The sequence below is a fragment of the Doryrhamphus excisus genome, linkage group LG22 (assembly GCF_037039965.1).
Source record: "Doryrhamphus excisus strain RoL-2023G ecotype Guam linkage group LG22, RoL_Dexc_Guam_v1.1, whole genome shotgun sequence".
NCBI lineage: Eukaryota > Metazoa > Chordata > Actinopteri > Syngnathiformes > Syngnathidae > Doryrhamphus > Doryrhamphus excisus.
This window is the reverse complement of record NC_136378.1, coordinates 2,397,133-2,422,317: the sequence shown is the minus strand read 5'-3', so window position 1 is coordinate 2,422,317 and position 25,185 is coordinate 2,397,133. Positions and strand designations below refer to the sequence as shown.

Genomic DNA, 25,185 nt, shown 5'->3' with positions numbered 1-25,185 from the left:
AAATCAGAAAACAATAACAGAAATGGGGGGCCAAATACTAATACTCGTATATGACAAACTTGGGATGCAGTTTTTGACCTCATAGGATATTGCTTTACAAAATATCAACATAGCCCTTACATGCGTTCATTTTTCAATAAGTGGCCCTCGGTGGAAAAAGTTTGGACACCCCTGTTCTACCGTCACTGGAAGTGGGTCAGGCGAAATCTTCAATGAGCGCCACTCGTGTGAAAAAAAAAAAAATAATCTTTGTATTTCTTCCCGTTCATGCCTTGCTCGCCTTCATTCAAAATGAATATTTTGCTACCAAGTGTGTACGTGTGGGACCCATCGAGTGCTGAAGTTTGCCTGCAATATTGACGCCTGAATCCAAACGTAGAGTGCCGAGCCGTCCCGTGCTAATGCTGCTGTGCTCAGCTGCAGTGGAGCGGTGTGGAGTGTGGGGGGGGGGTGGACAGATTGGGGACAAGATGTCAATAGCCGCCTTTCCAAAATGAAGCTGCAGCTTAGTTGGAGCATTGTTCATGTGTTCATGTGTGTCGGTAGCAGCGGTGTGGGCGGCCATGTTTGTTGGAGAAGAGTGGACCGTGTCTATGAACTGCATGTGTGCTTTTGGGCAAACCACAGCATTGAACAACAGACTGTTTTGTCAGAGAGAGAGAGACATTGTGTGGGAAAGTGAGAAACTAGTGGGGGGTTGTCTCGAGGGTGGGAGACGCAGACGTTGCAATAGAGGGATTGGGACAGCGCCTTCATAAACTCACTTATTGAAGACTGGGGGGGGGTTGCTTCATGGAAAAGCTGGGAAGAAGACAGTGGTAGAACATCACTAACTCGCAAACTGGAGAGCTAGCGACCTAAACGGTAGCCTTCAAGTTATTTCCTTTAAACTTAAATAGCCAAAAACTTACCACTTCCACACGGATAGGGAGGATAACTATTAACAGTTATTTAACCTTTAACATGAACATTAATCAAACGTAATAATTTTTTCTGGGTACATGATACCATACAGCATCCATATCAACCTTGCGCGGGCCGCACTAACATTAAACTTTCATATCAAGGCGGGGGCCTCAAACTAGTGTCCTGCGGGCCACATTTGGCCCACGGGCCGCGTGTTTGAGACCCCTGCTTTATACACTTTTCTTACACAGGCATTAACATTTAAACTAAAAAAAACTGTGACTCGCCTGTATTTCATTCGTTGTACTGTAGCGTTTTTGTATCCTTGTTAAAACATATTGCTCTTTTCGTGGTGTTTTCCCTCATAGAACGTTTCGTCGACATTGTGCGTGCTGTCAGGTATAAAACTTGCAAACATACAAATTCAGAAAACTTTATTTATCCGCAAACGGGCAATTCACAACAGATCAACAACAATAATCAACACTTTGGGGTTTTGTTTATGTACATTTTCCAAGTCGAACACAATCTGTACTGCACAGGAATACACAAAGGAGATTGATTGACAAGGGACTACAGTCGTCTCATACCAGCCTTGCCTATTCAGGAGTGTGTAGACCTCCGCCAAGGCCAAACAATCCTGATTTGGATCACCACAAAATTGTACCCCTCCATATGCCCTTCATTTACAGTCAAATGTAAACAAAAACATGGCTGACGACCATGAAAAATAACTTTTTCAGCCCTTGATATTAAATGTAATGATCATTAAAAAAAATAAACCTTTATTCAGAAAGCATATGGAATATGTCGCATCACATTTTGAAATGCTGCGTTTGATTCCCACCTACCAGATCCGCATTACGAACTGAGACATTTGGAAAACTGACAAGAAAATCGGCCAAAATGTACAAACTACTCGCTATGAAAACAAGAGAAAGGAAATGACACGGCAGGTATGTTTTTTTTTTGTGTATTCAACAAGAACACAATACATCAGTGTCATGCCATCTGGCTGTATTTGCCCTGAGGAATGCCGCCCTCATCAACATTCTCCACTCCTCCTTATGAAGAAACTCCCTCACGACGCACTGTAGTTACTTTTGTTCTTTCTATTCATCGACTTCAGCGTGCATTTCTTTGCTGCCGCCCTCTTCACCCTCTTTAAAAAAAAAAACCCGGCCCCCCCGCAGCCCCTCCAATATCCTGTCCTTTCTCTCTTTTCTTTGCTTGGACCCACTCTGGCTATATTCCTTCCCCTTTTTCTCAGCCCCCATTCCCCCTGTTTCACCCCTGCAACCCCCATATGTCTTTCCAGTGTCTCCCCCCGCTCCCTTTTTTCTGTGCTTGTGGCCTCGCCCTGGCAGCGGTGTAAAAGAAGGCGGTCGGTCGGAGGCTGTGCTAGCTGCATTAGCCCCATGCATTATTCATGTAGCCTGCAGCCTGTGTGCTTGCTGCCTTCTGACTGGGACGCCCGGGGCCTCCAGAAAGTGTAAGGCAGGGGTCTCAAACACGCGGCCCGCGGGCCAAATGCGGCCCGCAGGACACCAGTTTGAGGCCCCCGCCTTGATATGAAAGTTTAATGTTTGTGCGGCCCGCGCAAGTTTGATATGGATGCTGTATGGCAGGGGTCTCAAACACGCGGCCCGCGGGCCAAATGCGGCCCGCAGGACACCAGTTTGAGGCCCCCGCCTTGATATGAAAGTTTAATGTTAGTGCGGCCCGCGCAAGTTTGATATGGATGCTGTATAGCAGCGGTCTCAAACACGTGGCCCGCGGGCCAAATGCGGCCCACAGGACACTAGTTTGAGGCCCCCGCCTTGATATGAAAGTTTAATGTTAGTGCGGCCCGCGCAAGTTTGATATGGATGCTGTATGGCAGGGGTCTCAAACACGCGGCCCGCGGGCCAAATGTGGCCCGCAGGACACCAGTTTGAGGCCCCCGCCTTGATATGAAATTTTAATGTTAGTGCGGCCCGCGCAAGTTTGATACGGATGCTGTATGGTATCATGTACCCAGAAAAAATTATTACGTTTGATTAATGTTCATGTTAAAGGTTGACATAAAAAATTGAGTGCAATCTTCTGTGTGGTTCTGCACTGTCTTGCTTAACGACAAAGCGTTCCCCCGAATGTTTATTTTCTCCCCAAGCTGGCTTTATAGGTTGAAGCCCGTATCCGCTTCTGATGTTCATCAAAGCTCTTTTATTACCGGCCAAGATTTTCTGTCTGCTTGGCAGCCTTTCTCCGTGTGTTTGTGCGTGTGCTTGAACGCCACACTCCACTCTTTTTCGAGCGCGCCCAGTCGGAACTGTTAACCCAACTGGGCGCTATGAAATTTTCATTTCGACAACCAGATGAGGATGGAGTGCCTCGTCTCCTCCATTGCCATGTGCTTCAGAGGATATGGTGGAGCGAGAGTGAGAGAAAGAAAAAGAGAGAGAGAGAGCGAGAGCCTTAGGGACCAGAGAGGAGGGGCCTCTTGGAAAACCACATCCACATAGCGGGGTTGGGACTCACATCTGCTTCGCTTGACACACTTTCTGGTTCACTCTGAAAATATCATCTCTAGAGTGGATTACCTTTTTTTTTTCCTTTTTAAAAAGGTTCGATGCTAATTATGTTTCACACTTCACTCTAATCATGTGCTTCTAATGTGGACGTCTTGTTTATTATTTTTGACAGCTTTCCCATCTGTTGTTCACAGGTGGCTACACCAGACCGGGAACGGCACCGATGATCACAAAAGTCCCCCTCCACCTCCTTTCAGCCAATCCTGGAGGGGCTGCAGAGCGGATGTCTCAGAAGTGGAGTGGACGTTTGTGTTGCGGAGTCCTAAAGAGGCAAGCTTCGTCACGGTGAGTCACGCGATCTCATCGTTTCATGGACATTGCGTGGAGACCCTGGAAGCATCTGGTTTTCATTATCCCGCTGACAGAATGCGTGTTGATCCATGTGTTTGATTGTTTTATCCCAAGTTTTTCTGGCCTAAGTTGAAACATCTCGTTAACGAGGAGAAAGAATTTGTGGGGTTTAGCTTGAACTCAATGTGCACAAGCAGGATAAAGTCATAAAAGTGGAACGTTCCATGTAAAACTAGCATAGTAAACCCATTAGCGAGAGTGCTTAGTATCGCTATAACCCAGGGGTCTCAAACTCAATTTACCTGGGGGGGCCACTGGAGCTAGGGTCTGGGTGAGACTGGGCCGCATCAGGTTTCCCCCCCCCAAAAAAAACGCATTTATTAAAAACAGAAAAATATACAAACTTTTTCAGTGCTTTGGTTCTGATTTTCTATGAAAAATAAATAAATCAAGAATAAAGAAAATCAATCAATCAGTAATAAATAAATATAATAATAATAATAATAATAAAAACTTAAGAAACCACATATAGTTGGTGGGTAGACAAATTATTTTTTTCAGATTAAAATGAACAAAGCATTATTAGAGCCCTGTAGACATGACAAAACACGACTATAGTCACATTTATACTCTTTTTATTTACAACATATTGCGCAACACATGCTAACTCGCAAACTAGAGAGCTAGCGACCAAAACGGTAGCCTTCAAGTTATTTCCTTTCAACTTAAATAGCCAAAAACATACCACTTCCACACTATTAACAGTTATTTAACCTTTAACATGAACATGAATCAAACGTAATAATTTTTTTCTGGGTACATGATACCATACAGCATCCATATCAAACTTGTGCGGGCCGCACTAACATTAAACTTTCATATCAAGGCGGGGGGCCTCAAACTAGTGTCCTGCGGGCCACATTTGGCCCGCGGGCCGCGTGTTTGAGACCCCTGCCATATCAAACTTGCGCGGGCCGCACTAACATTAAACATTCATATCAAGGCGGGGGCCTCAAACTAGTGTCCTGCGGGCCGCATTTGGCCCGCGGGCCGCGTGTTTGAGACCCCTGCTATAACCTGAGTAGATGCTGCTGCTCGGTTATTGGAGACAACTTCCTGACTCTGCAGTGAGTGTGAGTCAAGGAGCAAAAATGTCTGAGAACATCTTGAACAACAGTCCCCGTTTCTCCCGACGCGTCAATCAATAATCACAGCTGTCAGCAACGCCGCCTCGCTCATCCTTCTTCATCCTCGCCAATCGGCCTCAGCACGGATCAGCGGGAGGTGCTAAAGTGACACCCTGCCCAATGCCGGCCCGTGCACATCGAGAGCCTCTAATCCTCTTAAAGGTCAAACCTACACTGCATGCTATATAGTATTACCGCGGGAGGCTCGTCATCGCTAGCAGGCTAGCAGCAACCGAGAGGAAGATGAAGCTGCGACGTAATCACGAGTCTCGTCCTGCACATCGTCGAAGAATGAATGAGCAAAACATTTTTTTTTTTTACCACTCTGGCAGTGGCTATTTTTACGTGACCATAATTCACCCATAATTTCAACCGTGCATCCTCAACGCTTCTGCCAACGCCTTTCTCCAGCATCACCATGATGCTAGTCATGTTTAAAAGTTATGCTCATGTAGTATATCACATATTGTAGACTTTCACATTTCAACTTTATACTGTATTTTTATAATATACTTCATGTTATGAGGATTTTTTTCCATGTTTCCTGTTTTTTGTTTCAGTATTCCTGTTTAGAGCTAGGAGACCCGAGTTCAATTCCACCCTCGGCTATCTCTGTGTGGGTTTTCTCCGGGTACTCCAGTTTCCTCCCACATTCCAAAAACATGCTAGGTTAATTAGCGACTCCAAATTGTCCATAGGTATGAATGTGAGTGTGAATGGTTGTTTGTCTATATGTGCCCTGTGATTGGCTGGCCACCAGTCCAGGGTGTACCCCGCCTCTCGCCCGAAGACAGCTGGTATAGGCTCCAGCACCCCCGCGACTCTTGTGAGGATAAGCGGTAGAAAATGAATCAATAAATACATTGTCCTCCTATTTTGTGTGGAAGTGGTAACTTTTTGGCTTCTTATTTTTTGTCTTTCCCCACCCTCAGCCATCTCTGTGTGGAGTTTGCATGTTCCCCTTGTGCATGTGTGGGTTTTTTTTTCCGGGTACTCCAGTTTCCTCGCCACATTCCAAAAACATGCTAGGTTAATTAGCGACTCCAAATTGTCCATAGGTATGAATGTGAGTGTGAATGGTTGTTTGTCTATATGTGCCCTGTGATTGGCTGGCCATCAGTCCAGGGTGTACCCCGCCTATCGCCCAAAGACAGCTGGGATAGGCTCCAGCAGAATCCAGCAGAATCTGGAAAAAGTATGGAATTGTGAAAGGGACACCTCCACCTACTGGCCTGGCATGCAAACTACAGCATTTTCACCTATTTTAGCAGGTTTAATGCTTTGAAAATGCTGTCGTGAACAATAAAAAAACGATTATTTTCCTTTTTTTTTTTTCTTTTGGGGGTTCATATAGTCATCACGTGTCCAATATTTGAAGGAAACAAAAACACTCAGAGTGATCCAAGTGTCACAAAAAAAAAAGGCAAGCAGCTTTTATCCGTTTTTTTGAAAAAAAAAAAAAAACAACAAAACACTGAAACTGTTTCAGATCTTCAAAAACCACAGCAAGGCTGGAATCTGCTTCACATCCTGTGAATTCCTTTCACTCAAACTGGTACTATAACACGTGCACACGTAAAAGCGTGTACGGGTTCGAGTTTGATGTGTTTGTTTTGAGCATATTTGTTGTTGAGAAGCCTCAAAGAAACATAACAAAGCAGCAGGGAACTCCTCGTCGGATTAACGCCATCCTGCTTTGCTTCTTCGTGGTTTGACCGAGGCCTCCGTCCTTCATTATGTCCTGACCACTTCTCCGTTTAAAGAACATCAAAACAGGAAATGCACAACTGCAGAGTTCTTGTCAACGTGGAGATTGACTCATGTTTACAGAGAACGTTCCATGTGAGTTTTTACTGTGCGGCGGTGCAGCTATTAGTTGTTATTGTGTTGAATCGGGGGTCATCTTGGGGATTTTAACACTCCACGTGTCTCCCGGTCTCGTTCTCGTATGTGATTCGTCATCACACACAAGGACGACAATACACAAAGCTTAGAAATTCATATGGGATTGTAATATTGTAATTATGGAGATAAATCTGCACTGTGATAGTCTTTGTTGTGCTTCTGAAGGCTCCCGTGTATGAACAGGAAATGTGTGTCTCTTCAGATAAATGGAGGAGAAGGAGCGATGTCGGAGCAGGTCTCCAGCGCGGAGGGCAAGCCGGGTGCAGCAGGTGGTGGGCACCATAATACGTCGCACTCGAGAATCTCTGAGCAGGTACGTCTTGACCCAATGGAGGAAATATGTAGTAAAAATACAAAGTTACTATTATATTTTATTTTGAAGTTGTGACATATTCGCCAGATACCTCATTAAAAATGAAGATAGCCACGGTTTTTAGATTTAATAGAACACGCCATTAAATCTGAGCTGACACTCACAAACTCTGCAGTTCCTAACCCAAAAACGGCATAAAATGCCAGTGTTTGAATTTTGTGATTTTTGAAAAAAAAAAAACAAAAAAAAAAACGTAAGGGTATGTCGTTTTTTTTCTTTTTTTTCAACTTGCTTCTAATACACTTTTCTGGTCAAAAAACAGGGGAAACCTCACACACACTCAACAGGGGCCCCAGGAGCACCCAAAAATGGCATAAAATGCCAAAATTTTAGGGCATTAATTTTTGCCAAAAAACGTAAGGGAATGTCGTTTTTTCAGTTTTTTTCAACTTGCTTCTAATGCACTTTTCTGGTAAAAAAAAAAAAACAAAACAAAAAAAAAAACAGGGGAAACCTCACACACACTCAACAAAGGCCACAGGAACACCCAAAAATGGCATAAAATGCCAAAATTTTAGGGCGTCAATTTTTGACAAAAAACGTAAGGGAATGTTGTTTTTTTCAGTTTTTTTCAACTTGTTTCTAATGCACTTTTCCGGTCAAAAAAACAGGGGAAACCTCACACACACTCAACAGGGGCCCCAGGAGCACCCAAAAATGGCATAAAATGCCAAAATTTTAGGGCGTCAATTTTTGACAAAAAACGTAAGGGTATGTCGTTTTCTTTAGTTTTTTCAACTTGCTTCTAATGCACTTTTCTGGTCAAAAAACAGGAAAAACCTCACACACACTCAACAGGGGCCCCAGAAGTACCCAAAAACAGCATAAAATGCCAGTGTTTGAATTTGGTGATTTTTTTTTTTTAAAAATGTAAGGGTATGTCGTTTTTTCAGTTTTTTTCATTTTTTTTCAACTTGCTTCTAATGCACTTTTCTGGTAAAAAAAAAAAACAAAACAGGGGAAACCTCACACACACTCAACAGGGGCCCCAGAAGCACCCAAAAACGGCATAAAATGCCAGTGTTTGAATTTGGGGATTTTTGAAAAAAAACAAAAACGTGAGGGTATGTTGTTTTTTTTTTTTCTTTTTTTTTTCAACTTGCTTCTAATGCACTTTTCTGGTCAAAAAACATTTTTTTTGTTTTTAAACAAAATATAAAAAAAAAACTTATAAAACTATATTAGGAAAGCAGGAAGTGATCAAATGTAACAGTTCCTGATTGTAAAAGTACCAGATGGAGGGGTAGGATTTAATAAGCTTTGCTTCTTCCTACTCCTTTTGGACATGTGGAACTGTGAACTGATTATGTGATGCATTCAATTGTAATCTGATGCATGTTCAAATGAAATTAAACCATTACCATTACGTTTTGGTTCCCCCCAAATGTGTCAGTTTCCCTCAGGTAACCTTTCACCCCCTTTGACCCCTCCCTCCCTCCCTCCAGAGAGCGGTTGCTCGGAGACGGGAGGTCGCAGCGCTCCAACAGCCTGTCCAATCAGAATTACCAAGCCAAGCTGTCGCTGCAGATCACCAGGGATCCGGTTCTGGACCGCAGCACCGGACACGGCTTCATCCTCACCACAAACACGCCCCTGCTGGTCAGGGATGTTGCCACAGGTACACGGAAAAGACCGTTTTTATGTGAATCCACGTCTCTCAGTGGCCACCTGCTTTACGTAACAGTTCACCAGTTCACCGCCTGGAGCACAACAGCTTTCCTCACGTACACACGTTGACTCTGTTGGCATTCAGGCTTGCGGGCCGGGTGCCAGAGGCCCCACTGGAACAATAGCGACACCTGCTCAATCACTTTTCGGGATGAATTGATGTCCTGGTTATCTGCAGTATATGTATAAGGCACACAATACTTTTATACTTTTACTTGAAATTGGTAATAATGTTGTTACATTTAAAGCACTGCTGTTCTTTATTTATTCTATGGTGGGATTTTATTCTTTTATTATTGATTTTTAAAACCTTATACAGTAAATAGTATGTCTACTGTAGCGCTTATATATATTTAAAAATAATATAATATAATATCTAATAATAATAAAATATAATATAAAATATAATATATATATAATAAAATATAATCATAATAAATATAATATAAAATATAATAATAGATATAATAATAAAATATAATCATAATAAAATATAATGATAAAATAAATAATAATAATAACTTTATATTTTATATTTAAAAATAAATAAAATGTCAAAAGCAATTTTTGAAATTAGTAATAATGTTGGTATTTTATTCTTTTATTATTGATTTTTAAAACCTTATACAGTAAATAGTATGTCTACTGTAGCGCTTATATATTTAAAAATAATAAATAAAATAATATAATATCTAATAATAATAAAATATAATAATAGATATAATAATAATATATAATATAAAATATAATAACAAAATATAATAATAATAAAATATAATAACAAATAAAATTATAAAAATAAATAATAATAATAATAACTTTATATTTTGTATTTAAAAATAAATAAAATGTCAAAAGCAATTTATAACAATTTTGAAATGGACAAACTCCATTATGAACATATTGTTACCAAAAATGGTTCCCTGGCCAAAGAATAACATTAAAATGCTTGCTGAAACCGAATGGATGACACAGAAAAGATTGCAAATGTGAGGACTACGGCTGCGGTTGCCTTTTTGGGGACATTTGTGGATTAGTTTTACGCAAGGCAAAACAAAGAGGAAGGGAGGGGTCTTGAAAAACTGCAAAGATCAGGATATTAGCAGCAGTGACACGTAAGCTCATGGCAGTGGGGGGAGGGGGGTGATGGTTATGGACTCGTGTGCGGCATGAGTGAGCCCGAATGTGTGCCAACATGCGTGTGTGTGTGTGTGTGTGCATATCTGCGTGCACCTCATGGGCGGACGGGGGGGGGGGGGCTTTGCCAGGCAGATGGGGCGTGCGAAAGGAGTGCGTGGGCGTATGCATTTACGCATACAGTATGTGCTCTCCTTGTGTTGTGTGTTTTTGTGTTTTTGTGTGTGTGTCTGTCACACTTTCTCTTGCCTGTAGACAAACGAGTATAAATAAAACCAGAGAAAGCCGCGTGGAGCCGAGCTGGAAGAGTCCCAGAATAACTGTAACCCCTCACATCCTGGACAGCTCTGCTGTTGAGTCAGCCATGTTGAATAACCATATCTGTCATTTTATGTGTGTGTGTAGATCTTCTTTAATCTGCACTAAAAGTAGCAGCCATCCCACATATGTAACCGGAATCCACTTTTATGCAAGCACAGACCTTTTTTTTTATTTTCTATGTGTGTGTAGGGAGTCCTGCAGATGGGATACTCTTCCCTGGGGACCAAGTGTTGCAGATTAACGATACGGTGCTGGAGGATTTGAACTCCGATCAGATTGAAAACATCTTGAGGTGAGAAGCTACAGTTCAACTTTCAACTGCTTCAACCGTAGCGGAATCCGAGTGGTTCAATCATCGTGGGTGTCAGCGTGCAATCATATTAAAAGGCCAACTAAAGTGATTACTAAATGCTAAACGCTCTCCTATGTAGACTCCTCCTGGAAACAGGAGTTCAGAACAAATATTTTGCCATCTCAAAGTTAAGTTAAAATGTTATTGGTAGACATTATCATGCTATCACTATAATAAGTGCATCTCTGCAAAATAGGAGCATGGAAAAACCTCTTTACGACCTTCTAAATATGTTTTAACTTTAGAGCCCTTTAAATATAAAATAACAGCCCTATAGTCGGTAAGTAAATACAAGGATGAAGAGTCTTGAACCAGTCATGATGTGCTATATATATCACTATATTGACACTTACTATGGTACCCATTATGGCATTGGATGCTCATATCACCTCCTACTTTGGTACGTGACAAAAAATAAAAATAAAATTAAGAAGTTAAAATTAAGTGTAAAAAGTTAAAATTAAATAAAACTAAAATAAATTAAACACATTATGTCACTGTATGGTCATATCACCTCGTACTTTGGTATGTGACAAAAATAAAATTAAAATTAAGAAGTTAAAATGAAGTGTAAAAAATTTAAATTAAATAAAATTAAATAAAATTAAATAAAATTAAATAAAATTAAATAAAATTAAACCCATTATGTCATTGTATGGTCATATCACCTCGTACTTCAGTATGTGAAAAAAGAAAAACAACAAAAAAAAACTTCAACTATATTAGGAAAGCAGGAAGTGAACAAATGTAACAGTTACTGATTGTAAAAGTACCAGATGGAGGGGTAGGATTTAATAAGCTTTGCTTCTTCCTACTCCTTTTGGACATGTGGAACTGTGAACTGATTATGTGATGCATTCAATTGCAATCTGATGCATGTTCAAATGAAATAAAACCATTACCATGTTGCCGTTTCAGAATTGAGTTTTAGCTTAGCAGTTGTCCGTGTTTGGGTTTATTGGACCTGTTGTGAGATCATTCAAACCCGCTGCGATCAAGTCTGGTGCTTGTGTGTCTCACCCAATATTACAGTACCATTATTGACACCTGGCGACTAATGTAGAATACTATATAGACTCTAATTATCAATCAACCTCATTACAGTGACGAGCACACGTGTCGGGCCATGGTGTGGGTGTGTATTCCGGTATAGTCGGTAAAAAGCAGTTCCATGAGATGCCCTTCATTGTTGGGAGGAGTGTGTTAGTTTGGTGCATGTGTGGGAATGGCTTAGCGGGTTTTGGGGCAAAGGTTGCAGGGGAATGTGCTTACTTGACAGCTGGACAAGAAAATGATCTCTGCATGTGTGTGTGTGTGTGTGTGTGTGTGTTGTTTTTCTGCACAGGGACCTGGAGGATTGTATAACGGTGACGATCCTCCGGCACATGACTGTGAGTACAAAGGACACATTGATGAAGTTCCCTGAGCACGCCTTCACCAGGCGTCATATGAACATCTCCATTTATTTCAAGCATGTAGCTTCAAGATTAATGACCCCCATCCTTGCCCTCATATTCCTCAGTACATATTTACTAACAGCACGTCAAAGAATTATTTGCATTTGTCCTTGTGTTTCTGCTCCAACATAATGGCGTTGGCTGTACGTGTGTGTGTGTGTGTGTGTACGTGTGTGTGTGTGTTACAGAATCCCAAATCATCCATCATGTCAGCAGAGAAGAGAGCCCGTCTGAGGAGTAATCCAGTTAAAGTGCGCTTTGCAGAAGAGGTGGTGGTCAATGGGCACACTCAGGTGAGAACACGCTCCACGGACAAACGTAACAAAAAAAAATTTAATTTTAGTAGTATAAAGGTGAAATATTAAAGAAAAAGTATTATGAGAAACAAAACTGAAGTTGTAATTTTTGGAAAAAAGTAGCCAAAAAGTTACCACTTCCACACAAAATAGGAGGAGAACTCATTCATTCATTCATTTTCTACCGCTTATCCTCACGAGGGTCGCGAGAGGCGGGGTACACCCTGGACTGGTGGCCAGCCAGCCAATCACAGGGCACATATAGACAAACAACCATTCACACTCACATTCATACCTATGGACAATTTGGAGTCGCTAATTAACCTAGCATGTTTTTGGAATGTGGGAGGAAACCGGAGTACCCGGAGAAAACCCACGCATGCACGGGGAGAACATGCAAACTCCACACAGAGATGGCCGAGGGTGGAATTGAACTCGGGTCTCCTAGCTGTGAGGTCTGCGAGCTAACCACTTTTCCACCGTGACGCACATTGTCTTATAATAAGCTAACGCAATGTGCCAATTCCTATTACTACACATAATACATACATCTCCCACCATCCATTTTTTTGTTAAGTATTAATTATGAATATTAGTCAGTAAGGTACTTTTGATTTATAGTCCCTAGCATATACTATAATGTTATATGTAGAGCCATTGTGTGCAAACCTGGTGGTTATTTACATTCTCTGATGTTGATTCTTGTACTGATAGTTTATGATTATTATTATTATTTATTCACTGATATGTTTATTTTGCAGTCAGGGTATGTATATTGCATTTAAGATTGTTTTGGGTGCTTATTTGTAATTTGTTAACCATGTAAATTGGTCAAATTTGGTCAGGACAGGCTCTGATTTGAAGGTATTGTACGTATTGTAGTACTATATGTATCTACTGTACAGTATAGTCATTTTTTGTTTTTGTTTTTTTTTAGGGAAACTCTCTTCTCTTCCTGCCCAATGTTCTAAAAGTCTACTTAGAGAACGGACAGACCAAGGCCTTCAAGTTTGACCACACCACCACTGTTAAGGTGAGCTGGAGATTGAGTGGAAAATGAAAGGTTGGGTCTACCTACCATGAATCCACCCCACCCCCCACACCCCCGCCCCATTTCCACAACCTGTTTATTGCAGTTTCATTTATTAAGGGCCAATAATTCCCTCTGAAAAGGAGTCAACACGCAGCCTTAATGCTGTTGTCGATTATTATATTTTTTGCGTATGCCCTGGGCCAATTAAAAATAACACAGGCTCCAAATAGCCCACGGGCTGCACTTTGGACACCCCTGTCATAAGGGACAATAAATTAAGCTACAGTCCTCGCTTTTGCAAGATAATGTACTGTAGAGTGATATAATATATTACCAGCTACAGTACACGTACTCCATCTTTGGCTTCCAGTTTTATGTTGTAACTCGTCATACCGCGAGATATGTCATGATTGCTCAAGGGTGTTAGAGTGTGGGAAGGCTGTATTTGCACTCCAGCGGTGTGATAATAAGAAGCAATTAATTTGATGGCTGCTGGGGGAGGAAAGAAGGAGTGGGTTTTGCCGCTGTGTGAGATCCGCATTAGAACTGTGATGTAACCTATTAGGTATTTGTAAATATAGTGTTCTAAAAAGTACTACTTTTGTTAGTATTCCTCGCAGGGATACACAGGGAGGGAAAGGGAATGAGGAAATTTGGTTTTGTCTGCCATCAGGATCCTGGCGTAACCCATGTTTGTTTAAGGGGGTCTGAACTGTTGGTTTTTCACCATTCCAGGATATTGTTCTGACTCTGAAGGATAAACTCTCCATCCGGGCCATCGAATACTTCGCCCTGGTGCTCGAGCAACAGTACAGCATCACCAAACTTCTGCTGTTGCATGAAGATGAGCTCATACAGAGGGTAGGAACCATATTATGACCCGACACTGATTAAGAAATCAATGGAATACATGATGATCTCTTCGTTTTCTCAATTTACATTCACAACCGGTGTCTCGTGTCTCTACCAGGTGGTGCAGAAAAAAGATTCCCATGATTACAGATGTCTATTCCGAGTGTGCTTCATTCCCAGAGATCCTATGGACCTGCAGCAGGAGGACCCCTTTGCCTTTGAGTATCTCTTTTTACAGGTTAGTGACATGGATGGATGGATTTTTAATGTTTGATACTGCTATGCTGTACATGTGGCGATACCAGTGCCCATCTTTTTAGAGCCCTCTGGACATGAAATAACACCCCTATAGTCACCTTTTATACTACCAAAAATGGTAGTATAATGCTACCATTTCGTATGTGTTCATCCCGTATCGCTTTACATGTGCTCGCAGAGCGTCGGCGACGTACTACAGGAGCGCTTCGCCGTCGAGATGAAGTGCAACACCGCTCTTCGTCTCGCCGCCCTGCACATGCACGAGAGGCTGGATAGCTGCGGACTGACCAGGACCTCCATCAAAGCCATCACGTGAGTCGCCTGTGCTCGATCATCTTACGGCGATGTTGTGCAAAAGGCACGAGACATTGGAGCGGGACGGTACACGGCTTATAGTACTGGCGCATGCCGATCATGTGATTTACCACGGGAATCGGTGGCCTGTCATCCCTAATTTATGTCTTAAATATACTACGTTACAGTCATGCTACATCAACAACTGAAATTGGGACACAATAGAAGTTTTTATTACTACTGTGAAGTGAATTACTTAATTATGCATTTTTGGCCTTTTGCGACTTATACTCCGGTGTGACTTATGTATGTTTTTTTCTACCTAATTATGCACTTTTGGCCTTGTGCGACTTTTACTCCGGTGCGACTTATGTATGTTTTTTTCTTATACCTAATTATGCGCTTTTGGCCTTGTACAACTTATACTCCAGTGCGACTTATGTATATTTTTTTTCTACCTAATTATGCACTTTTGGCCTTGTGCGACTTATACTCCGGTGCGACTTATGTATGTTTTTTTCTACCTAATTATGCACTTTTGGCCTTGTGCGACTTATACTCCGGTGCGACTTATGTATATTTTTTTCTACCTAATTATGCATTTTTGGCCTATGCGACTTATACTCCAGTTGCGACTTATGTATGTTTTTTTCTACCTAATTATGCACTTTTGGCCTATGTGACTTATCCTCCAGTGCGACTTATGTATATTTTTTTTCTTCCTAATTATGCACTTTTGGCCTTGTGCGACTAATACTCCAGTGCGACTTATGTATGTTTGTTTCTACCTAATTATGCACTTTTGGCCTTGTGTGACTTATGTATATATTTTTTCTACCTAATTATGCACTTTTGGCCTTGTGCGACTTGTACTCCGGTGCGACTTATGTATGTTCTTTTCTACCTAATTATGCATTTTTCGCCCTGTGTGACTTATGTATGTTTTTTTTCTACCTAATTATGCACATTTGGCCTTGTGCGACTTATACTCCGGTGAGACTTATGTATGTTTCTTTCTACCTAATTATGCACTTTTGGCCTTGTGCGACTTATACTCCGGAGTGACTTATGTATGTTTTTTCTACCTAATTATGCACTTTTGGCCTTGTGCGACTTATACTCTGTTGCGACTTATGTATGTTTTTTTTCTACCTAATTATGCACTTTTGGCCTTGTGCGACTTATACTCCGGAGCGACTTATAGTCCAGAAAATACGTTATTAGTGTGCTTATATAGTCTCCTCTGTGTGTGGCGATGACAGGAAGGAGTTTGGCCTCGACAGCTTCATTTCTCCCACGCTGTTGAGCAACATGAGGGAGAAGGACCTGAGGAAAGCCATCAACTACCACCTCAAAAAGATCCAGTCCCTGCTCGAGCCACGCCAGAAGGTACATCCAGTAAAACCTTGGCCGAGGAGGAGTGTCAGGATGTGGAGCAAAATGACTGCTAATAAAAAGAATGTAATTGTGGTTGTTGGCTAGCCTAAGAGCTCGGCCTCCTGTGGCTTTTAAAGGGATATAGTATGGAGTGACAGCTTGAGTGGAGAGAGTAAATGAGGGCTTCGTTCGCAGCCGAGATGTTGAGTGAAGTATGTTTCTTTCCAGACATTGACGTTGTGTTCTCTTCTTTCCTACTATTCTTTTTTTATTTAGGTAATTTAGGTAATATATATACCTAGTATACTTAAATATAATATATTATGTATGTGCGACTTATGTATGTTATTTTTCTACCTCATTCTGCACTTTTGGCCTTGTGCAACTTCTACTCCAGTGCGACTTATGTATGTTTTTTCTACCTAATTATGCACTTTTGGCCTTGTGCGACTTATACTCCAGTGTGACTTATGTATGTTTTTTCTACCTAATTATGCACTTTTGGCCTTGTGCGACTTATACTCCGGTGCAACTTATGTACGTTTCTTTCAACTTAATTATATACTTTTGGCCTTGTGCGACTTATGTATGTTTTTTTTCTACCTAGTTATGCACTTTTGGCGTTGTGCAACTTATACTCCGGTGCAACTTATGTACGTTTCTTTCAACTAAATTATATACTTTTGGCCTTGTGCGACGTATGTATGTTTTTTTCTACCTAATTATGCACTTTTGGCCTTGTGCAACTTATACTCCAGTGTGACTTATGTATGTTTTTTCTACCTAATTATGCACTTTTGGCCTTGTGCAACTTATACTCCGGTGCAACTTATGTACGTTTCTTTCTACTTAATTATATACTTTTGGCCTTGTGCGACTTATGTATGTTTTTTTCTACCTAATTATGCACTTTTGGCCTTGTGCGACTTATACTCCAGTTGCGACTTATGTATGTTTTTTTTCTACCTAATTATGCACTTTTGGCCTTATTCGAATTATACTCCACTGCGACTTATGTATGTTTTTTTCTACCTAATTATGCACTTTTAGCCTTGTGCGACTTATACTCCAGTGCAACTTATGTATGTTTTTTCTACCTAATTATGCACTTTTGGCCTTATTCGACTTATACTCCAGTGCGACTTATGTATGTTTTTTCTACCTAATTATGCACTTTTGGCCAGACATTGACGTTGCGTTCTCTTCTTTCCTCATATTCTTTTTTTATTTAGGTAATATCTGCTTCCCAGGCTCGGCTAGCCTACCTCACTCAACTGGGAGAGCTCATTTCATACGGGGGGAGATCCTACTCGGCTACGATGATGGTAATAGTCTTATATTGTTTGGAGCATCTTTTTAAAGCAGTGTTTCACAGCTGCCCAAACGTCAGAAATATATAATTAGAATATTTCTATTTGATTAATTAAAATTAAAATAATTACAATTCAATAATATAGCATTAGCATTCAATAATAATAAAAAACATGCTAATGGATGTTTATGTATGCATGCTATCATCTGTCATCGACACTCAGCTTCAGGAGAGGGAGGTCTTGGTGAGCCTATTAGTGGGTTCCAAGTACGGTATGAGCCAGGTCATCAACCACAAGCTCAATGTCATCTCCACGCTGGTGGAGTTCAGCAGCATCAGCCGGGTGGAGTTGCTCTCCGAGTCGGACAAAGTCAGTCTCCTGCGCGTGTCGCTGCACGACATGAAGGTAGGCAAGTCTACCAGCCGCTTGTATGCACATGAACACTGAGATCCGGGGGCTCTATTATTCATAAAAGTGGAAGCACTCATACGCTGACACAGATTTGGAGAATTGATGCTGGAGTAAATATAGGTCAAGCATCCCTCCTGTGACAGCCGAGTAGCCCCAGGAAGTAAGTGTGTGTGTGTGTGTGGTGTGTGCGGCATAAGGCTAATTCGCCGGACTCAAATGTGACTCTCTCTCCCCCCTTTGTCCCACTCCACTGCCTCTTTCTCCCTTCCCCTCTGGCCTAAAATCACTTCTGCTTCACGCTGTCGTTCCCCAATGCTCTCCACTTCTCAGCCGTTTGCCTTACTGATGGACTCTCTGGCAGCCAAAGACCTCGCGTGTCTGCTGGGAGGCTACTGCAAACTCCTGGTGGATCCCGGTCTCAATGTCTTCCGCATGGGGCGCCCCAAAGTGCGGGTGCACCGTATTCCAGCTGAAGAAGGTGTGTGTGGGAAGTTCGCCGTAGTAGAGGGCGTGTGCTATGAATCCCTAACAAGTGAGCAAAAAAACGCTTTAAATAATTTACTTTCTAATTATGGCCGTTGATGATAGCTCACAAAAGGGACACCAATCACATTTCAGCAACCGTTTATGTTATGATTCTTATGAGAGCTGCAGCTACTCATTTATTTCATGGCTTTTTTTTCCAGCCAAATAAACAGAATATGCTAATTTGACCAAAATCTGTGGGGTCAAATTCAGGCCCGCGGGCCCAATCTGGCCTATGTTGCAATATCACCTAGATATGAATGTGAGTGTGAATGGTTGTTTGTCTATATGTGCCCTGTGATTGGCTGGCCACTGGTCCAGGGTGTACCCCGCCTCTCGCCCGAAGACAGCTGGGATAGACTCCAGCACCCCCCGCGACCCTCGTGAGGATAAGCGGTAGAAAATGAATGAATGAATGAGTTATCCTCCTATTTTGTGTGGAAGTGGTAACTTTTTGGCTTCTTATTTTGTCTTTCCCCACCCTCGGCCATCTCTGTGTGGAGTTTGCATGTTCTCCCCGTGCATGCATGGGTTTTCTCCGGGTACTCCAGTTTCCTCCCACATTCCAAAAACATGCTAGGTTAATTAGCAACTCCAAATTGTCCATAGGTATGAATGTGAGTGTGAATGGTTGTTTGTCTGGCTGGCCACCAGTCCAGGGTGTACCCCGCCTCTCGCTTGAAGACAGCTGGGATAGGCTCCAGCACCCCCGCGACCTTTGTGAGGAAAAGCGGTAGAAAATGAATGAATGAGTTCTCCTCCAATTTTGTGTGGAAGTGGTAACTTTTTGGTGACTCCAAATTGTCCATATATTTGTCTATATGTGCCCTGTGATTGGCTGCCCACCAGTCCAGGGTGTACCCCGCCTGAAGACAGCTGGGATAGGCTCCAGCACCCCCACGACCTTCGTGAGGAAAAGCGGTAGAAAATGAATGAATGAATGAAAACTTGCTGGGAAACGCGTCATCCGCCCATTCCTCAGTTACAAACTCTTCCGGGTGGCGCATCTCGTGGATATAAAACCAACCATTCTTTTACATAGCTCATCCAATCAGCAGTGGGGACACGTTCAAGCAATAATGAACGGACTTGAACACACATATGTCTTCCACTCTGATGTAAAACCTTATTAAATGAAAACCAAGCTAGTTGGCACCTCATGTAACCGCAGCTTCCTAATACTGGCAGCACTCATGCTACCACCATGAATCACCACTAAGAGTCATTTCCAATGCATAGTAAACCTGTATTTCACTACAAAATGACTCCAAAGTACACTATTGTACCTCGAGAAGGTGTACTTTAATGAAGATAAATAAAGTTTGCTGAAATGTGAGGGTGTACACTCTTTTGAGAGGAACTGTAATTCCATCACTTGTTTTGTTAGCAAGGATGGCTACGGTTAGAAAAGCCACTCATGGTAAAATACAACACAAGTGAAGTAAAACATGCTAACATATTGTTTGTGCGGTTAGGTTATGTGTCCCGCTGCTGCAGTGACTCCGATGACTCAACAGACGAGGATGACCCGATGGATTCTCAGAATTACAAACACCCGGACCCGGCAAGTCAAGACTGGGAGGAAAGACGGCGTGAAGAGGAGGACAAGAGGAGAGAAGAGGATAGAAAAGAGCGGGAGGAGCACCAAGGCAAACAGGAAGTGAAGATCGTTGTGACAAGTGAAGGTAGGGATCACGACGGAAGGGAAGAGGAGCGAGGCGCGGCAGGAAGCGGTCTGCGGAAATTGAGCGCGATGGACGAGGAAATGAGTTTAGAGACCGCTTGGTACCACACGGATCCACGGGTGACCAGCAGTTTTTCCAGCTTATCCAGCGGATCGTTGAGTGCCGCTTTGGAGGAGAGCGGCGCTGCATTCAAAGACCCTCAGTATCTCAGTGCAGCACAAACTCCGGAAGTTCACCGACAATTCCTTCTGGAACCGAAACGCCCGCAAGGCCCGTCACGACCCACCAATCTCAACTACAGAACCAATGACAACGCTTGTCTTTGCTTTGCCGAACTCTCGAAAGCCGATTTCCTCTCAAGCCCGTCTGGGGCCACGAGCGATGATGATGATGATGATGATGAGGAAGATGACGTGGAAGAACAGGGAAGGGAGGTACTCAGGCGCATTTCCAAGATCCCCAGTTCCAGAGATCTCAGAATGATTGACAGCATGCCTTTCGACAGAGCGCCTATTAAAAGAAAGAAGAAGACCCCTCCCAAAGTCCCGGTACGGACCAGTTCCATTCCAGGTCACAAAGCAGGACAGGCTGAGCAGCGCCTCTCCAAGGATGAAGAGTCTCTCTTCCAAACTCCTTCCCCCAATCCCAAAGTAGCGCTTTTGGTCAAAGAGAACGCATCAGAGTCGGATGAGGAGTTTTTTGATGCACAGGAGAGATTCACTCCGCCGGTTCCTGATCTTTCAGGTTTGTTTATTATCATTCATTCATTCATTTTCTACCCTTTATCCTCACGAAGGGGGTGCTGGAGCCTATCCCAGCTGTCTTGAATGGTTGCCAGCCAATCACAGGGCACATATAGACAAACAACCATTCACACTCACATTCATACCTATGTACAATTTGGAGTCGCTAATTAACCTAGCATGTTTTAGGAATGTGGGAGGAAACCGGAGTACCCGGAGAAAACCCACACATGCACGGGGAGAACATACAAACTTCACACAAAGATGGCCAAGGGTGGGGAAAGACAAAATATAAGCCAAAAAGTTACCACTTCCACACAAAATAGGAGGAGAACTCATTTATTTTCTACCGCTTATCCTCACAAGGGTCGCAGGTGGTGCTGGAGCCTATCCCAGCTGTCTTCTGGCGAGAGGCGGGGGACTGGTGGCCAGCCAATCACAGGGCACATATAGACAAACAACCATTCACACTCACATTCATACCTATGGACAATTTGGAGTCGCTAATTAACCTAGCATGTTTTAGGAATGTGGGAGGAAACCGGAGTACCCGGAGAAAACCCACGCATGCACGGGGAGAACATGCAAACTCCACACTGAGATGGCCGAGGGTGGGGAAAGACAAAATAAGAAGCCAAAAAGTTACCACTTCCACACAAAATAGGAGGAGAACTCATTCATTCATTCATTTTCTACCGCTTATCCTCACGAGGATTGCAGGGGGTGCTGGAGCCTATCCCAGCTGTCTTCGGACGAGAGGCGGGGTACACCCTGGACTGGTGGCCAGCCAATCACAGGGCACATATAGACAAACAACCATTCACACTCACATTCATACCTATGGACAATTTGGAGTCGCTAATTAACCTAGCATGTTTTAGGAATGTGGGAGGAAACCGGAGTACCCGGAGAAAACCCACGCATGCACGGAGATGGCCGAGGGTGGGGAAAGACAAAATAAGAAGCTAAAAAGTTACCACTTCCACAAAAAATAGGAGGATAAGTCATTCATTCATTCATTTTCTACCGCTTATCCTCACGAGGGTTGCAGGGGGTGCTGAAGCCTATCCCAGCTGTCTGGGTACACCCTGGACTAGTCACCAGCCAATCACAGGGCACATATAGACAAACAACCATTCACACTCACATTCATACCTATGGACAATTTGGAGTCGCTAATTAACCTAGCATGTTTTTGGAATGTGGGAGGAAAACCGTAAAATGATTATTTGTTAAAGCGGCTCGCGGATTATGAATCTTTTTTTAATAAAATGTGTTCTTCTCTTGCAGACGTAGAGCTGGCCGACCGGCGGAATGCTAACAGGCTGAGCGGAACATGGAATTCTCTTCCGGCCGTCTCAGGAAAAGAGCCGTCGTCACCTCTTTCCAATAAGGTACCGATTTCTAAAATCAACAAAGAGGAGTCGAAAGGTCCCACAAAAATACTTAACAACCTAAAACAAACTAAAACAAAATCTTCTGAGAAACCGGAAATAAAATCCAAACCCCCTTTAGCACCAAAACCTCAACTGCCTCCAAAACCTCAGATTATACCCCCGAAATCTCCAAAACATGGGAAATCGTACGCTCACTGCAACGGGGACGCGTCCGGACGCATGTCGTCGGAACTCTTGGAGATGGAACCGGACACGATGGAGTTCAAGTCGGTGACACACGGCACAGGAGGATTGCCGCTGATAACGGCGGTGCGATGTAGCAAGCAGCCGTTACCCGTCACCGCGCTGCAAACTGAGGAAAAGGGAAAAATTCCAAAAGGGAATGGAGACCATTTTTCCAAAGACGACGTGAACGTTTCTCATGAAAAGGAGAGACAAAGTAACGGGACTGCAGTACCTCCGCCGCCGCCAAATGTACCTGCTATCCGACGCTCTAATTCAGGTACGAAGTTATCAGCTCCGCCTCCGGTACCGCCGAAACCCACCTCGCCGAAAGTTCTCCATCCGTTATCGTTACCTGCTAGCTCTCCGGTCTCCCCGACTGATCCAAACAAATGCATCTTTAAAGACAGTCCGACAAACGGAATCCACCCATGGAGCACCCGAAACGGCAGCATCCAGTCGGGTCCCAGGAGGGTCTCCGTGAGCCATGAAAGCCTTTCGCCTAAAAATACCGAAGTAACAATCGCCACCTCACTCACCTCGAGTAACGCCAAAAACCACGAAAGAACCGAAGAGCGCAGATCAGGGTCTGGTTCTGATCTGAGGAGCAGCTCCTCCAGTCTTGGAGGCAGACTACCGGCTTCCGCTCTCAGAGGGAAGATCCAGGCTCTTCCCTGGTACATGACTCGATCCCAGGAGATCCTCGGAACCTTGGACTATCCCTCCACGAGCTCCATTAACGGGGACACATCTGGTTTTGGCTCGGGTCTTTCAGTAGCGAGCGCTTTGTCTGATGTCAACAAAACCCCCGTGAAGGACAAAGAAACTGTGGCGTCAAAATCGGGGAATATATTAGAAGATGGAGCCGAGGTCGTCATAGCAACCATTAAGGAAGCTGAAGAGTTGAGGTCATACTTGAGAAAGGTCAACGGGTCACATCCCAATCTCAATTTCACGGGGAACGTCGGGCAAAGTGTTTCATCAGAGCAGCCTCAGTCGCGTAGCCACATGCAGCTTGGGGGCGACTCGCCGACACCCTCCCTCGGGGACGGCACCCCCCCTCCTCCGCCGCAGCAGCATCAGCAGCAGCAGGCCTGCGGATGCCGAACCGTTTATGCTAACTGCTTCAGCGGCGACACGGAGGACGGCATCAGCTTCGACGAGGAGCTGACCGTGTATGAGTTCTCCCGGCGCACGCGCCCCAAAACGGCCAGACCCCCTCCGGTACCGTCACCCACCGCACCCGCTCCTAATCCTAATATCTTGTCGTTACTTAAGGACAACCCTCGCCCGTTGTCTACTTTCTCGACTGCTTCTTCCGAACTCAGTCCCTTAGTCTCGTGTCCCGTGTCCCCCACGACGTCACTCGGGGGTCCCTTTCGTTCCCTTAGCAACAAGAACTACGGCAACCTGAAAGGAGGTTTCGCATCCCTGCGCCATGACATAGATCAGCTTTTATTAGTTTTAGAGCGAGTACTACCCGAGAAAACTAACAAAATGGATGCCGATCAGAATCACAACGCAAGCGAAGCGAACAGTACGGAAACGCCGTCTTGCACGGGTTCCAGCCCTACCAGCATAACGGACGCCGAGAGGACTCTTCTCCAAGCGGAGGCTCGGCGACTGGCGTCCGGGTGTCAACGAGCGACACGTGTCGGCTGGGCCCCGGATGAAGCACTTCGGTCTTTATCGAACAGTTTCGGCGCTTTGGTTCAGCTATCAGCCGCTTGCATGCGAAGCAGTCCGTGTTCGGGCTGCGACGGCTGCCGTAACGCGAGCCCGCTCCACAACGACGACATCGACAACCAGGACCCCATGGACAAGTTAAAAGAAATTGTGTCTTTGTACCGTGACTTCGTCGGCGCTGTCGAGACAGCCGGAACCGGGGGTAAGGGCGTCGGACAGAGTCAAGGCGACGGCGACGGCGTGAGGTTGTTAGCCAAACACTGCACGGTACTCATTTCGTCCGTCTTTGCACTCACACAACTTTTCCGGACACCCACTTTAGTCGCCCCCGATACCCCTGGTGGCGTCCCCCTCAACTTTTAACTCTTAAATTCGAACCCTTTGTACAGGAAGTGCCATGCACAGCACCGCACATGACATATCTACATAAAAAAAAAAAAAAAAAAAAAAAAAAAAAGGAGCGGAACCTCCGCTTGGCCTCTTTGGGGATGCATATGAACTATGCATTTGTACATAGGAGTTTTATTACTCTTATTTTATTACAACGTGTATATGTACGTAAGTACTAATTGACCATTTATTGTATTTATGTATTTATTTTTTACAATATTTGCACCGTGGTCTGTGATGTTCAGGTCTCTGGTGGTTTAAAAAAAAACAAAAACAAATGTTTTGTCACTGGAATTTTTATTTTTCTGTCTCTTTAAGACAGTACGATCCAATATTACTTTAAAGATTCCTCCACTCTGCAAGGTGTAATCTGTAATTTGACCTTTTTAAAATTAATTTACTTAACACAAATGCACAAAAGGGTACCGATTTGTTTTTCATGTGCAGTTTTGCACCTTTTTAAGGTTTCATTTTAACACGACAGCCACCTATAAAGCCACCTATAATCTATAACCCCAGGTGGAGGAGTTTAA

The 25,185-nt window shown here is 43.4% G+C and overlaps 1 protein-coding gene across 3 annotated transcripts in view; it reads left to right on the top strand.

Moving 5' to 3' along the window:
* The window catches only part of frmpd1b (FERM and PDZ domain containing 1b), a 30,447-nt gene extending 5,460 nt beyond the window's left edge, over nucleotides 1-24,987 (top strand). Inside the window, exons 1-17 of one of the 3 annotated variants that reach the window (XM_078788187.1) lie at nucleotides 3,345-3,512; nucleotides 3,614-3,764; nucleotides 7,065-7,175; nucleotides 8,681-8,853; nucleotides 10,551-10,653; nucleotides 12,059-12,104; nucleotides 12,359-12,463; nucleotides 13,404-13,499; nucleotides 14,235-14,360; nucleotides 14,470-14,589; nucleotides 14,788-14,921; nucleotides 16,166-16,292; nucleotides 17,513-17,605; nucleotides 17,816-17,998; nucleotides 18,335-18,536; nucleotides 20,005-20,958; nucleotides 22,248-24,987. In XM_078788187.1, coding sequence (XP_078644313.1) covers nucleotides 7,069-7,175; nucleotides 8,681-8,853; nucleotides 10,551-10,653; nucleotides 12,059-12,104; nucleotides 12,359-12,463; nucleotides 13,404-13,499; nucleotides 14,235-14,360; nucleotides 14,470-14,589; nucleotides 14,788-14,921; nucleotides 16,166-16,292; nucleotides 17,513-17,605; nucleotides 17,816-17,998; nucleotides 18,335-18,536; nucleotides 20,005-20,958; nucleotides 22,248-24,625 — 4,947 coding nt within the window. In that variant the 5' untranslated portion in view covers nucleotides 3,345-3,512; nucleotides 3,614-3,764; nucleotides 7,065-7,068 and the 3' untranslated portion in view covers nucleotides 24,626-24,987. Of the gene's footprint in view, nucleotides 1-3,344; nucleotides 3,513-3,613; nucleotides 3,765-7,064; nucleotides 7,176-8,680; nucleotides 8,854-10,550; nucleotides 10,654-12,058; nucleotides 12,105-12,358; nucleotides 12,464-13,403; nucleotides 13,500-14,234; nucleotides 14,361-14,469; nucleotides 14,590-14,787; nucleotides 14,922-16,165; nucleotides 16,293-17,512; nucleotides 17,606-17,815; nucleotides 17,999-18,334; nucleotides 18,537-20,004; nucleotides 20,959-22,247 lie in introns of those variants that run through there. The other 2 variants (XM_058063559.2, XM_078788186.1) reach the window with 2 other exon arrangements.
* The last annotated feature ends 198 nt before the right edge of the window (nucleotides 24,988-25,185 follow it).